The sequence below is a fragment of the Bos indicus x Bos taurus genome, chromosome 21, assembly GCF_003369695.1.
Source record: "Bos indicus x Bos taurus breed Angus x Brahman F1 hybrid chromosome 21, Bos_hybrid_MaternalHap_v2.0, whole genome shotgun sequence".
Lineage (NCBI taxonomy): Eukaryota > Metazoa > Chordata > Mammalia > Artiodactyla > Bovidae > Bos > Bos indicus x Bos taurus.
In genome coordinates, this window is record NC_040096.1 from 67,502,952 (window position 1) to 67,516,225 (window position 13,274).

At 52.3% G+C, this 13,274-nt stretch overlaps 1 protein-coding gene across 4 annotated transcripts in view; it reads right to left on the reverse strand.

The window, feature by feature from the left end:
• CDC42BPB (CDC42 binding protein kinase beta) overlaps window positions 1–13,274 on the reverse strand; it is a 98,358-nt gene that overhangs the window by 35,375 nt on the left and 49,709 nt on the right. For all 4 annotated transcript variants that reach the window (XR_003507509.1, XM_027521724.1, XM_027521723.1 and 1 more), the window contains exons 4-7: window positions 11,352–11,447; window positions 8,846–8,994; window positions 3,219–3,312; window positions 1,204–1,404 (exon numbers count right to left, since the gene is read on the reverse strand). Coding sequence is in view for 3 of the 4 variants with exons in the window: in XM_027521724.1 (XP_027377525.1) it covers window positions 1,204–1,404; window positions 3,219–3,312; window positions 8,846–8,994; window positions 11,352–11,447 (540 nt within the window). In the remaining variant the exon portion in view is untranslated. The remainder of the gene's footprint in view (window positions 1–1,203; window positions 1,405–3,218; window positions 3,313–8,845; window positions 8,995–11,351; window positions 11,448–13,274) is intronic.

The following is a 13,274-nucleotide window of genomic DNA, read 5'->3' on the forward strand; positions in this document are numbered from 1 at the left end:
AGTAAGGTCTGCCTCTGAGCACTGAGGAGAAAGACGAGCGGAACCCTGGCCACATGTGACCGAGATCCCATTTATTTAAACAGTCCCCACCTCCCACATGCTAGGAGGTTCACAAGGCCACACACGCACCAGGGCACCATGGGCCTGTGTGCTGAGCCACCCCTGCGGTTCAGGCCTCACCTGTAATCTCTAGAAGGGACGGCAGCGCTGCCTCACGGGGCTGCAGCGGAGACGGAATAAATGATCAGAGACCACCGGGGTGGGGGTGGGGGTGCCCACAGGCGGCAGGCGCTCAGGGAGACAGCAGGCCTTAGAATGCAAGCAAGTCCCACTTATTCCCTTCACCACGCTTACCACCAGAAGTTCACAGGGTGCCTTTCATCAACTTACTGCATGCACTTCGGCATGTCTGAAGTTTTTAATAGTATATATTAATTTATAAATAAAAATACATTCCTACTTTGAAAACAAATTTTTTAAGGAATAACTTTTCTTGAGTTAAGAGAAAGATGCTTTAGGACTTTAATGTTAATCTGCTCCTTATCTGAGCAAATACTGGGAGACCAGGCTGGGAGGAGAGAGCAGACAAGTGAGCACCTGTCTGGGTGAGTGACTGAGCAGGTGGGGAAGGGTGCTGTGAGCCAACCGGCAGAGAGGCTGACCCTGGAGTCAGAAGGACGTGGGGAAAGGTGTAAAAAGAAAAAACACAGATGACAAAAATCTTAGAAGGAAGAAGAAATAATAAACAGAAAATGAAGGAAATAGAAGTGAAAAATGAGTACCTGGGAAAAGGGGGGAAAGCAGGAGGAAAAGAAACAGGCTCAAGAAAGGACTAAGAGCACTACTGTGCTGAGACGTGTGATCCACTCCTGACGACTTCGGGGCAAACAGGCTGGAGGGGCAGAGCTGACGCCTAAGGAAGGGCGGGCACACAGGCGGCAGGGGCCCGAGAGCCCCCTTGGGCAGTTCCCGCCCACCTGGCCCCGCACGGACCTGTGTCTAGCTCCCGAAGCCCACATCTCCTGCAGGGGTTCTGGCCCAACGGACCCACCACCCTCCACCAGGGAACGGGAGCGTCCCCCTCCGCTCTCGTCTCCCGGGTCAGCAGCCCACTCGGACACCCGTCTGGCCGCCCAGCCTGCTCCACCCATCCCTCTTCCCCAGGGACTCGAACACACACGGGGTGGAAGTGCGACAGCTTACTTCATGGTTCATGATCTTCCCGTAGGTCTCCACGAGGGACTCGGCGTAGAACGGGGTCTCTCCATACAGCATCTCGTACATGCAGACGCCCAGAGACCACCAGTCGCACTCGGGGCCGTACTTGCCCATGCCGTCCTCCATCGCCTGCAGGATCTCTGGGGAGATGTAGTCCGGGGTGCCCACGGCCACGGAGGACTGCACCTTAGGGGAGAGGGCGGGCAAGGTGAAGGGAAACCTGAGGACGTCTCTAGGAGACAGTGGATGAAGAAACAATCACAGGATAAACCTGGCACATGGTCATGATTTAAAAACCTCATAATGAAAAATTCAATGCAAATAAATGTTCCTATAGCACTAAACCAGGGCTTCCCGCGTAGCTCTGTCAGTAAAGCATCTGCCTGCAATGTGGGAGACCTGAGTTCAATTCCTGGATCGGGAAGTTCCCCTGGAGAAGGAAATGGCAGCCCACTCCAGTACTCTTGCCTGAAGAATTCCATGGACAGAGGAGCCTGGTGGGCTACAGTTCATGGGATCGCAAGAGTCAGAGACAACTTAGAGCTATTTTTACAGCATTAAACATCGGACAGTTTCCAGAATGCACCAGACTCTCCTGCCCGCCGGGTTTTTCAATCCCTAGATGCCCACCCAGCCCCACACAGCACTGGAGCCCCACATTCCCCATCGCGGCTCAAAGTGCAGTCCAGGCACCCCGTGCGTCCAGGCCAGGCCGCCTCAGACTTGTACGTGCATGGACACCACACGCTTGCGAGAGAGATTCTAAGATCCTGCCTTTCTGACATGCTCCCAGGGGAAGCTCGGGCTGATCACCCACACCCTACCCTCGAGCTCCAAACTGGAACATCTGGAAGTAGGTCCAGGGACCCGCTGGGTGCTGGACACGCCCTCCGTGGGGAGCTGCAACCATCATGGAGACAACGTGGGGGCTGGGTGTGCTGAGAGGCCACAGACCGGCCTCAGAGCATGTGGAGTCCAAAGGACTGGGGTCAGCAAGACGCGACGACACAGCCAAGAAGGCCTGTCCTCGAAAAGACCAGCCTCTCCCTGGTCACAGCCCAGGGCCCGGTGGCAGGACTCAGCGGGGAGTCCTCAGGAGTCGGACAGGGCAGCAGGGGACAGCTACCGGGAGGTGAGGTGGGTGAGCCCCCGGGGAAAGGTGCCCAGCACGCGGGCTCAGACCAAGGCCAGAGCTCCCTCGTTAGAAGACTGGCTTTGGGGACAGCACCAATAGACCCATCACATTAGAAATAAGAGACTGGCTTTGTGGAGAGAGTTAACCGACTCGCTCTTTTTAAAACACTGTCACGTGCTGCCAGCTTTATGTTCTTTTACTGCTGCTTGAAAACCTACAGCAAGGGGTGGTGCTCTCTCTGGAGAAGCAGTTACAGTAGACTTTATGACTCGTGTGGGTTTTTAAAAGACTCCCAAAACACCTAAAACCCAAACTTCGACGGGGGCCACCGGGAAGGATGCAGACGAGTCCCTGACGCAGTGGAGCTGCGTGCTGGAGCCAGCCGAGGGAGGCGGGGGGCCCACCGAGGCCACCTGGCCATCGGGCTCGGGATGGCCACTCCGGGGGTGTCCTCCCGCTCTGCAGAGGGAGCGTCCGCTGGCCCTTGGGAGGGGGGTACCCCCATTCAGGAAGTCCTGCCCCAGACAGAAACGAGAAGGCACCAACACCCAGCTCAGGTCTGCCCACTGGCCGGCTGCCCCTCTCTCACCGTGGGGTTGGCGCCCGGGAGTGGCCCCGGGGATCTGAGGACACCTGAACTCCTCTCTGCAGAAGGCACACAGATCACTTTCTCGAACACAGGAAGCAATCAAGATGTTTTAACCGTAAATAGAAAATTTCAACTGTTTTCTAAATGGACTTGTCTTAATTTACGTTAATAAACTTGGTTTCTTAATTGTATCTCAAATTGAAAATGCAAACAAGCCCCTTCTAACTGCAAGCAAAACACAAAACCAAATGGAAAAGTTTCAACAAAAATACCTACAGTTCCATCGTCATTCATCTTCAAACAGGATCCAAAGTCGGCCAGGCGGATATGACCATTTACATCCAGAAGGACATTGTCAGGTTTAATGTCTCTGTTAGTAAAATAAATACACAGGTGAACTGTTTCCATGCAACACTCAGGTAGGTCACAGCCCTTCACTAGTAGAGAATCACCACAGGAAGCGCTAGTTCGTCACGACAGGACCTAGGAGAGCACCCCTGGGGCGGTGTGGTTGGCGTGCAGCAGTTAATGGTGAACCCCCATTAACCGCTGGGACTGGTCACGGACCCCCCCCTGCCCCCCCGCCAGCCCAGGCCTCCCGCATGCTGGGCGCTGCTCTCGACCGGGCCCACAGCAGGGGCTGGACAGCACTTCCTGCCTTCAGGAAGCCTCCCTCCGGCCAGGATGTCAAGACATGAACACGCCAGGCACAGCCGCACAGGGCCTCGGCATCACAAGGCACAAGCCGTGTGGCAACTGCTACGAAGAGACACAAGCGAACAGAGGAGGCAGAGGGACAGCGTGCAAAGGGGGCCAAGTGGCCGAGGCCACCGAGGAGACGCCTGGGCGGGACCTGATGCATATCGGGTCGCATGAGGAGCCGGGGCAGGACGGTGTCGCACGTGTATCCCGGAGCACCACGGGCCCCTCCCCAAGTGTATGTTATAGACGATGACAGGTAAGCTCAGAGCGCAGCAGTCTGCCAGTCACCCCGCACAGGAAAGGGAAGTCTCTCACTCAAGCCGTCATCCTACCGACCGTCCTGTGTACTGGCCAACACCGGGCGGGGAGTGGGGGGCGGTGCGGTGGACTTCAAGGGACTAGTCCTCCTTCCTGGCAGAATAAGTCTGTGTGACCAGACAGCATGACAAGGAACACAAACTTTACAAGGAAGGTGTTCACCAAGAAGACCGCAAGGATGCTCCCAGCAGCACAGCTGGTAACAGCCGCCAAGAGGGGCTGTGACAAGGCCCACCTTCTGCAAGGGGGCTTGAGCATGGACCACCTCAAGTCCCCCTGCAGAAGGGACACAGAAGCCGGGCCACTCTGGCCTGACACAATGCTACACCCTGATGCAAACACACAAAAGCCCCTGCTACTCCCACAACACAGAAAGTCTCACAAACACATGTGAGCAAAAGATGATTAATCCAAAAAAAGTAAAGCAAAAAAAAACAAACCCAAAATCCCTCTAGCCAAGCACTCCAGACTGAAATAAATCTTAAATAAATACTCAGGAGTACGAAAGAGAAAACAACCATTTGTAAAAAAACATTCCAGATAATTCCGTAGTTCTGAAGCAGCAGTCTAATCCCTTTCTCACTTTTGGAAGGTACATTTCAGCTTAATGCATATTGCCTTCTCCAGAGAGAAAGAGAAAAGGCTTGGGCCTGCCTTACTGAGAGCCTAGCAGTCCAGAGAAAGGCTCCATTTGGGGAAACCTCATTGCCCTGTAAAAAGTACCTGCCAAACCAGAAAGATGATTACAGGAGGAGTTAGCCAAAAAAAAAAAAAAGTGCTGTTCAGGTTTTCAGCTTTACAGTATCTCTGGACAACCTTTTCTTTCTTTTTTCATCAGAAGCGACCAAACAATTAAGATGGTGAAACCTCTGAGACCAAATCCTTGTCCCAGCTCTACCCTGTTCCCAACTGCTCACAGAATGGATCATGTGCCCCTTATGCTGAAGTGGCCACTTATTTGCTCTCCTGCCTCCTTGAAAGAAAGGAAAGAAAATTATGTTTTGCCACTGATTTAGCCATATGAAACTCATCTCATCACCCTTTTCTGGGTCTGAAGCTGCTGTCTCTAAAAGTGCCATCTCATTGTGCTTTGTATCGGTTAGTGCTGGAGAAATCTTGAAAAGCATATGTACAAAACTTTTAAATTTTATATTATTTTGGAACTTTGCTTCTTTGGGGTTGAGGCACACTGGTCACCCCTCTGCCTGTAAGAGCTCTCTACAGTCTGTGGGCTAGCAGTGTGCTGATCTTTTAAAGTTTCTTTCCCTACCCAATCCCCCTTTTTTGATGAGGTTTCAGTGAGGTCTGTTAGGTGTGCATCCTGCAGCTTAATTGGCTTAAAATGTTCTCTCCTTTGGTGTCTCTTTGGGGACCAACTGGGAGAAAAAAAAAACCAATAGTGTAACCGTTTTGATACTGAAAATTGATAAATGTCTTTTTGAAATAAAGAACCAGTTCCTCCAAAAAAAAAAAAAAAGAATCCCTTGATGACTCAGAAAAATAAAAACTACTTTCCTGTTCTAGTGGTTAAAACTGAGCTTCCACTGCAGGGGGCAAAGGTTTGATGCCCAGTCAGGGAACTAAGATCCCACCTGTGACAAGTCATGGCAAAACCGAAGAACAGAACTAGACAAAAATAAGGAGAAGAGAAAAGAGATTTGATTTAACCCAGGGGAGAAATAGAAGAAAAAGATGATCTTAACAGAAATGAAAACTAAAGTGTAAGATGCCACAGAAGAATCAATGTAAATAAAAATCTAGGGCTGCTCTGGCGGCTCAGTGGTAAAGAATCCTCCCACCAATGCAGAAGACACAGGTTCAATCCCTGATGTGGGAAGAGCCCATGTGCCTCAGAGCAACGCAGCCCGTGTGCACGCCACAGCTCCTGAAGCCCCGCGCCCTAGAGCCCGCGCTCCGTGGCGAGAGAAGATAGCCTGATGAGGTCCACCCGCGCGCTCTGCAACCAGAGAAAAGCCTGTGCAGCAACCAAAACCCAGCATAGCCAAAAATAAACAAAAAATTTAAAAAAAAATCAAATGAAAGGCAGTGAAGAAACAGAGGAAAGGATCTGAAAAAGTAAAAATGGGACAAATAATTAAAAAGGGTCAGGGACAAAGCAGCTGGAGACTGAAATGGAAGACAGGTAAAGAAGGCACAACATATTCATAACAAGAGTCCCTGAAGAATCAAAACAATAAAACATCATATCTGAACCTGAAACCCAAGACAACTTTCCAGACATTAAAAAAAAAAAAAAAAAAAAAGACCTGAATCTACAGACTGAAAGGCTCATCAAATTTAAAAATAAGTAAGTGTCCTGCTTTTTTTGGAGCCAGACCAGTTGATATTGAAAGCTGATATGGAACAACCAACATGTAAGAACAGCTAGGAAAACACTGAAAAGAAAGAGGTGTGATGGGAGACTTGGGCCCATGGAATTTCAAGCCTCCAAGATGTGGTCCCAGAGCAGAGACAGAAAGACAATGGAACAGAATAACATATCCAGAAGAGACCAAACTCAGAGAAACTGAGCGTATCATGGAGATGCTGCTTCAGATCAGTGGGCAAAGACATCTAAGTTCATGCTGGGACAACCGAAGAGCCTTTTAATTAGAGATAAAATCAGATCCATTCTTTATATAAGAATAAACTCCAAATGGAGTTTATGTAAAAAATAAAACCATTAGAAGAAAACAACCAATAAATTTAATACATTACAAAACCTGCCTGTGGGACTTCCCTGGAGTGGCTGAGACTCTGGGCCCCCAGTGCAGGGGGCCTGAGGTCAATCCCTGATCAGGGAACTAGATCCCTCGTGTCACAAGTAAGACCCGGCACAGCCAAATAAACAATTTTTTTTTAAAACAAAGAGTTGAATGGAAATGTTAAAATTAAAAACAAAACCCTGCCAGGCTGCAATCCCTGGGAGCCTGTGCCTCTTGGGTCTCTGCTCTGCTGGTTTCTGAGGCTGACCTCCTAGGAACGGTGGTGCCCACTGGCGTGCTCGGCCAGGTCGGAGGTCACTGCTGCTTCCTGCAGTGAGCCTCGAAGGGGTCCAGCTGCCAAAGGCGGGGCGCAGCCGCTCTGTCTGCAGGAGCCCGGCTCGGGGGCAGTGGGCACTGCCCTAAGAAGTCGCCATGGCCCACATCCTCCCATGAGAAAGGGGCCCAAAGCTATGGTCTGAACCCGCCGTTATGAACCTCCCGTCATTCTGATGGGAGTCACTCACCTCCGGCCCCACCACAGGCAGCCTTAACTTACTCAGGCACACCCCTGAGACAGGGGTAGGACTGACTTCCTGTTCTATCTAACTCTGCGAACTGTGTTGTTAGACTAGGTCATTCAAGCACTTGGTCTGAATACTGCGTTGACTTTAAGAATGTCAAATTATGCATTTTAATGTTTCCTACTATGCCCTGAAGTTAAAAGATAGAGCAAAGTTTCTACACAACCAATTAAGAAAATCAACAGAAAGCCTTCTACTTAGGGAAAAACAGGAAAGAATAAACTGTTCAAAAGGCAGTCAAATTAATTTCCCTGGAGATCTGTGACAACTACAAAGACATTCATCTCTCCGTAGTGAATTAAGCAAAATTCCATCAAGAAGAGTATAAAATCTGATGTTGAAAACAGAAACAGTGACTGTTATAAAAGCAAGCATAGTGACATTACAGGACACAGGAGAGGGAAGAGCACCTCTGGCCCAGACCTCGGTGCCCTGAAAGCACCACCCGCTAGGGGGCAGTACCCCGGGCTCCCCGTGGCACAGAGACCAGTGCCCAGGCAGGACCGCGTGGCCCCTGGAAAGCTGCCCCCTCCCAGGGCAACACGGTCACACTCATGGCAGGGCTTGAAGGGCTGTTCCTTTGACACTGGGCACCATCGCCACCCTAGAAGCACGAGCTGCATCTGGTTAGGAAAATCCCTGAGAGGCTCAGAGGCGTGGAAAGTACTTAGTGAAAGAAGCCGGTGTAGAATCTGCGACCCGTGCAGTTCACACTCAGTTCACACTCACGGTGTTCGAGGGGGAACCGCATGACACTAACTGGGCCCAGGCGGGAAGGAGGGATGAGAGAGATGTACCTACTTATGTAAAAGAGTCAAACCTCCACTTAAACAGATGTGCTCTGAGACCCCCGCCCTCACCCCACAAAATGCAGCAGCAATAGAAACACATTTCTGTTAGTTGGAAATATGCAGGCAAATACCAGAAGAAACAACTATAAATTGACGATAGTTACCTATGGCAGGGGCGTCAGGGTGGAGCAGGACTGAACACTCATTTTTGTTATAAGCCCTGTACAACTATTTGAATTTCTAAAACTACCGCCATGAAACATTTTGATGAAAAGAAGTAAAACAGAACCAACAACCCCTGCCCCTACCACCACCCAACCCCGCAGGACTGAATCCCTGTCTTAAACAGCAGACTGAGACGGACACAGAGGTGCAGGCTGGGCAACGACTAAGGCCGCGGTCCTGGCGGCGGGGGCCGTGCGGCGAGCAGCAGGGGGCCTGTCCCACGCTGCCACCCCCGTCTGCCACGCAGGAGCAGTTACACTCGTTCGAGTCCTTTATACTGCTGTGATGGGAGCCCCCTCAACTCAACCCCCCTAATGTTCTGTGCGTGATCGGGAACGAGCTCTGGGGGGGCGGGCAGGGCAGAGCACGAGCCAATGGCAGGCAGACACCAAAGGACAAGGTGACCTTAGCTGACAGCAGCTGCCACAGAGCAGTGACCCGGGAAGGCACCCCACATCGTGGCAGCCAAAGGGAGGACCCCAACCTCCCAAATTCTCCGCAGAGCCTGGCGATGGGGCTCTAAAAGGAATGCTTCAACACGTTAATGGTGGTTTCCATAAAACACCTAACAAGGTGATTACCTGTGTACGTAATGAAGCTGATGGATGGAATCGATCGCCAACACCATTTCACCAATGTAGAATCTTGCCATATCTTCCGGAAGCTTGTCCTCAAATTTACTGAGCAGGGTCAGTAAATCGCCACCCACGTAGTAATCCATGACCAAGTACTGCAAATAAGCAGGGAAGACAGCATCCATCACCACCAGACCTCGTGATCAGAGGCCACGCTCCTGCCGCAGAGCTTCTGGACCCGCGGAGTCTGGAGGGAGGCACCCAAGTGGCTCCTGTTGCCCAGGACGCGCCCCCGGAATGTGGACCTTGAGGCACTCTGGGTGTGAAGTGACGCATCCACCAGGGAACAGAGCTCAGTAAATATCTATTCTTGTCAATAAAATTTCTGCCTGCACAACATAACCAGATGGTATCAATACAGAAACCACACTCAATTTACAAATTGATCAGAGGACTGTTGATTTAACCCTAACCCTGGACCCAGAAACTGTTCATACAATGGTGAAAAACCATGGATGCCTAACTCGCCCAGCCACTGGGAAGACTGACTGATAACCAACAGGCTGTGCCCAATAAACCCCAGCTGTCCCCCCTCAAAACAAACATGTATTTTTTCAAATCTAAACAGTCTAACACACCATGTTACCTAGTCCTGGCCTACTGAATCTAATGGATTTCTCTGAGGTCTGAAAGAGATTATTTTAAGATAAATGCAAGAAATTCTACATGACTCCACTTCCTGGAAGCACATGGAGTCCACCGCTCACAGTGAATTCACATGTCACCTGAGGCCCTGCCCTGCAAGTCCCGTGCGGCCACGGCTGGGGAAACGTGCCGGCCGCTCCCCAGGCGGAGGAGCTGGGCTAAGACCAGTTTCCCCGAGGTCCGTGCAGACTCCGTCCACTCAGAGCTCCATGGCGTGGACATTTCCAGGTTCAGGCAAACCTGGCAAGTCCTTCTCAGAGTTAAAAGTCCTAACAAAGCCATCATGAGTCATTCGGGGCCCAAGCCAAAGGTCTGATTTACCTTTCACTCCAAACTGGTTGTCCTGCACCTGTTCGCTTTTTTAATTAATTTATTATAATTGGAGGCTAATTACTTTACAATGTTGTGGTGGTTTTTCCCATATATCGACATGAATCAGCCACAGGCGTACGTGTGCCCCCTATCTCAAACCCCCTCCCCACCTCCCTCCCCATCCCCTCCCTCTGGGTGGTTCCAGTGCACCGGCTGTGAGTGCCGTGTTTCCATCAAACCTGAACTGGTCATCTATTTCACATATGGTAATATGCATGTTTCAGTGCCATTCTCTCAAATCATCCCACCTTGCCTTCTCCCACAGAGTCCAAAAGTCTGTTCTTTATATCTATGTCTCTCTTGGTATCTCACATATAGGATTGTCGTTATCATCTTTCTAAATTCCACATACACGTTAATATACTGTATTGGTGTTTTTCTTTCTGACTTACTTCACTCTATATAATAGGCTCCAGTTTCATTCATCTCATTAGTACTGATTCAAATGTGTTCTTTTTAATGGCTGAATAATACTCCCTTGTGTATACGTACCACAGCTTTCTTATCCATTCGTCTGCCGATGGGCATCTAGGGTGCTTCCACGTCCTAGCTATTGTAAACAGTGCTGCGATGAACACTGGGGTACACGTGTCTCTTTCAATTCTGGTTTCCTCAGTGTGTATGCCTAGCAGTGGGATTGCTGGATCATACGGCAGTTCTATTTCCAGTTTTTTAAGGAATCTCCACACTGTTCTCCATAGTGGCTGTACTAGTTTGCATTCCCACCAAGAGTGTAAGAGGTTCCCTTTTCTCTGCACCCTCTCCAGCGTTTACTGTTTGTAGACTTATTGATAGCAGCTGTTGTGAGCGGTGTGAGACGGTATATCGTTGTGGTTTTGATTTGCATTTCTCTGATAACGAATGATGCTGAGCATCTTTTCACGTGTCTGTTAGTCATCTGTGTGTCTTCTGCACCTGTTCTCTTACACGTCCAAGCTCATGCTACCCACACGCACGAGTCACAAAGTGATGAGCTGACACTGCAAGTAAGCCCCAGCTCCAGTCGGAACAAACAGCTGACAAGAACACGGGGACCAAGAGTCACCCCCAAACCTATGTCAGCAGCCCCAGTGGGCAGGGCTGCAAACCAGCATTTGTTGTTCGACGCGCCCGCCAGGGAAACTCGATGGAAAAGCCACTCAGGTCAAGGCGCCAACGTTCTGAATTCCCAGTTTCTTACTCTTACATATAATTCAAGACAGAAAACCCCCATTTCATAATAAACCAAGTGAAGAAAATAAGCACGCTATCTAATGATCAGAGGGAAGAAGTTCACCTGCATGATCACACTGCAACCAACCCTCGGTTTTATCGTCAGATGCACGTTTGGGCAGTGACAGTCCCAGAGAGCCTTGCTCATTCTCAGTGCTGGCACACAAGAGTCAGAACCCCTGGCATGACGTCACGGGCCGGGGCCCTCGGGGCCCACACTTACCAGGTAGTTCTCGTCCTGGAAGGCGTAGTGCAGTGTGGTGATCCACTGACAGTCCCCGTTCACCAGCACGTCTCGCTCTTCCCGGAAACAGGCCGTCTGTGAAGTGGGGAGAAAGCCAGGCTGTGTCCACTGGGATGGCGCCTGCAGGGCGCAGCCCCGAGCAAACGCAGGCTCCGAGGCCACGGCCCCCGCCCTGCAGTGGACAGAGGCTCTGAGCAGATGCAGGCTCTAAGTGGACAGAGGCTCTGAGCAGACGCAGGCTCTGAGGCCACGGCCTCCACCCTCCAGGCCTGCAGTGGACGGAGGCTCTGAGTGGACGCTGGCTCCGAGGCCACAGCCCCCGCCCTGCAGTGGACGGAGGCTCTGAGCGGATGCAGGCTGAGTGGACAGAGGCTCTGAGCAGACGCAGGCTCTGAGGCCACGGCCCCCGCCCTCCAGGCCTGCAGTGGACGGAGGCTCTGGGCAGATGCTGGCTCCGAGGCTATGGCCCCTGCCCTCCACGCCTGCAGTGGACGGAGGCTTTGAGTGGACGCTGGCTCTGAGGCCACGGCCCCCGCCCTCCAGGCCTGCAGTGGACGGAGGCTCTGAGTGGACGCTGGCTCCGAGACCACGGCCCCACCCCCGCCCCCCAGGACGCAGGGACCAGGCGCATGGCGTCTCCCCGTGAGGGCTCCCACAGCAGCAGCGGGATCTCTGCTCTCTCCTGCCCCCGTGGCCCCACCCCGAGCGTGTTGGGGCTGCTGAGAAGTCACCTCCCCGCAGGGGGCTCGCACCCACCCCTCCACACGCCCCTTCCAGGGCCAACACGTGAGATTCAGCCCAGCTCACACTTGGACTTGGTGCACAGCATGCCAATTACAGGTTCTGTGTAACCAGGTTTAAATTTAGAAAGCAACATTCAACTCTTTAAATGTGCTCACGCACCATGACTAGTGTGATAAGGTGAGTCATCTACGCCTAAAGCTTTTATAATTTTTAATGTTTACCTTACACATACGTCACTAGAGATTAACGTAACAAGTTACATTACATGTGGCCCAACTAGCTTCTTTCATAAGTCAATCCCTTCCGTAAAAATTTAAACTTCAATAGAATTTGCTACTAGTATTTCTTTCCCCGAGTACTTTATTCAGTCCCCAAACTTTCATGTAACAGTATCTTTTCCCCTGAGAAATGCTCCAGTGACTTTCCTGTGTTCACTGACCTGCCAGCGATGACAGGAAGAAGGGCTGCTGGGGCCGTTGGTGATGGATAAAGACGGAGAGGGGAGACACGCAGTGGACGGGGCGGGGCTGGGGGAAGGACGTGGAGTGGACGGGGCGGGGCCGGGAGGGGAGGGGGGGACGAGGAGTGGACAGGGTAGGGCCAGGGAGTGGGGGGGGGACGAGGAGTGGACGGGGTGGGGCCGGGGCGGGGGGGACGTGGAGCGGACAGGGTGGGGCCGGGGGGGAGGACGCAGAGTGGACAGGGTGGGGCCAGGGAGGGGGGGGACGCAGAGTGGACAGGGTGGGGCCAGGGAGGGGGGGGACGCAGAGTGGACAGGGTGGGGCCAGGGAGGGGGGGGACGAAGAGTGGACAGGGTGGGGCCAGGGAGGGGGGGGACGCAGAGTGGACAGGGTGGGGCTGGGGGGGGACGCAGAGCGGACAGGGTGGGGCCGGGGGGGGGGACGAGGAGTGGACAGGGTGGGGCCGGGGGCGGGGGACACGGAGTGGACAGGGTGGGGCCGGGGGGGGGACGAGGAGTGGACAGGGTGGGGCCGGGGGCGGGGGACACGGAGTGGACAGGGTGGGGCCAAGAAGGGGACAGAGAAGGCCGAGTCACGGGACGCCTGCATTTCGAGTCGGGTGACCCTGACACTGGTGACAACACACGTTTGAACAATGACACGTGTAAGGCCGTGTGACGGGTCCAGCTGCAGATGG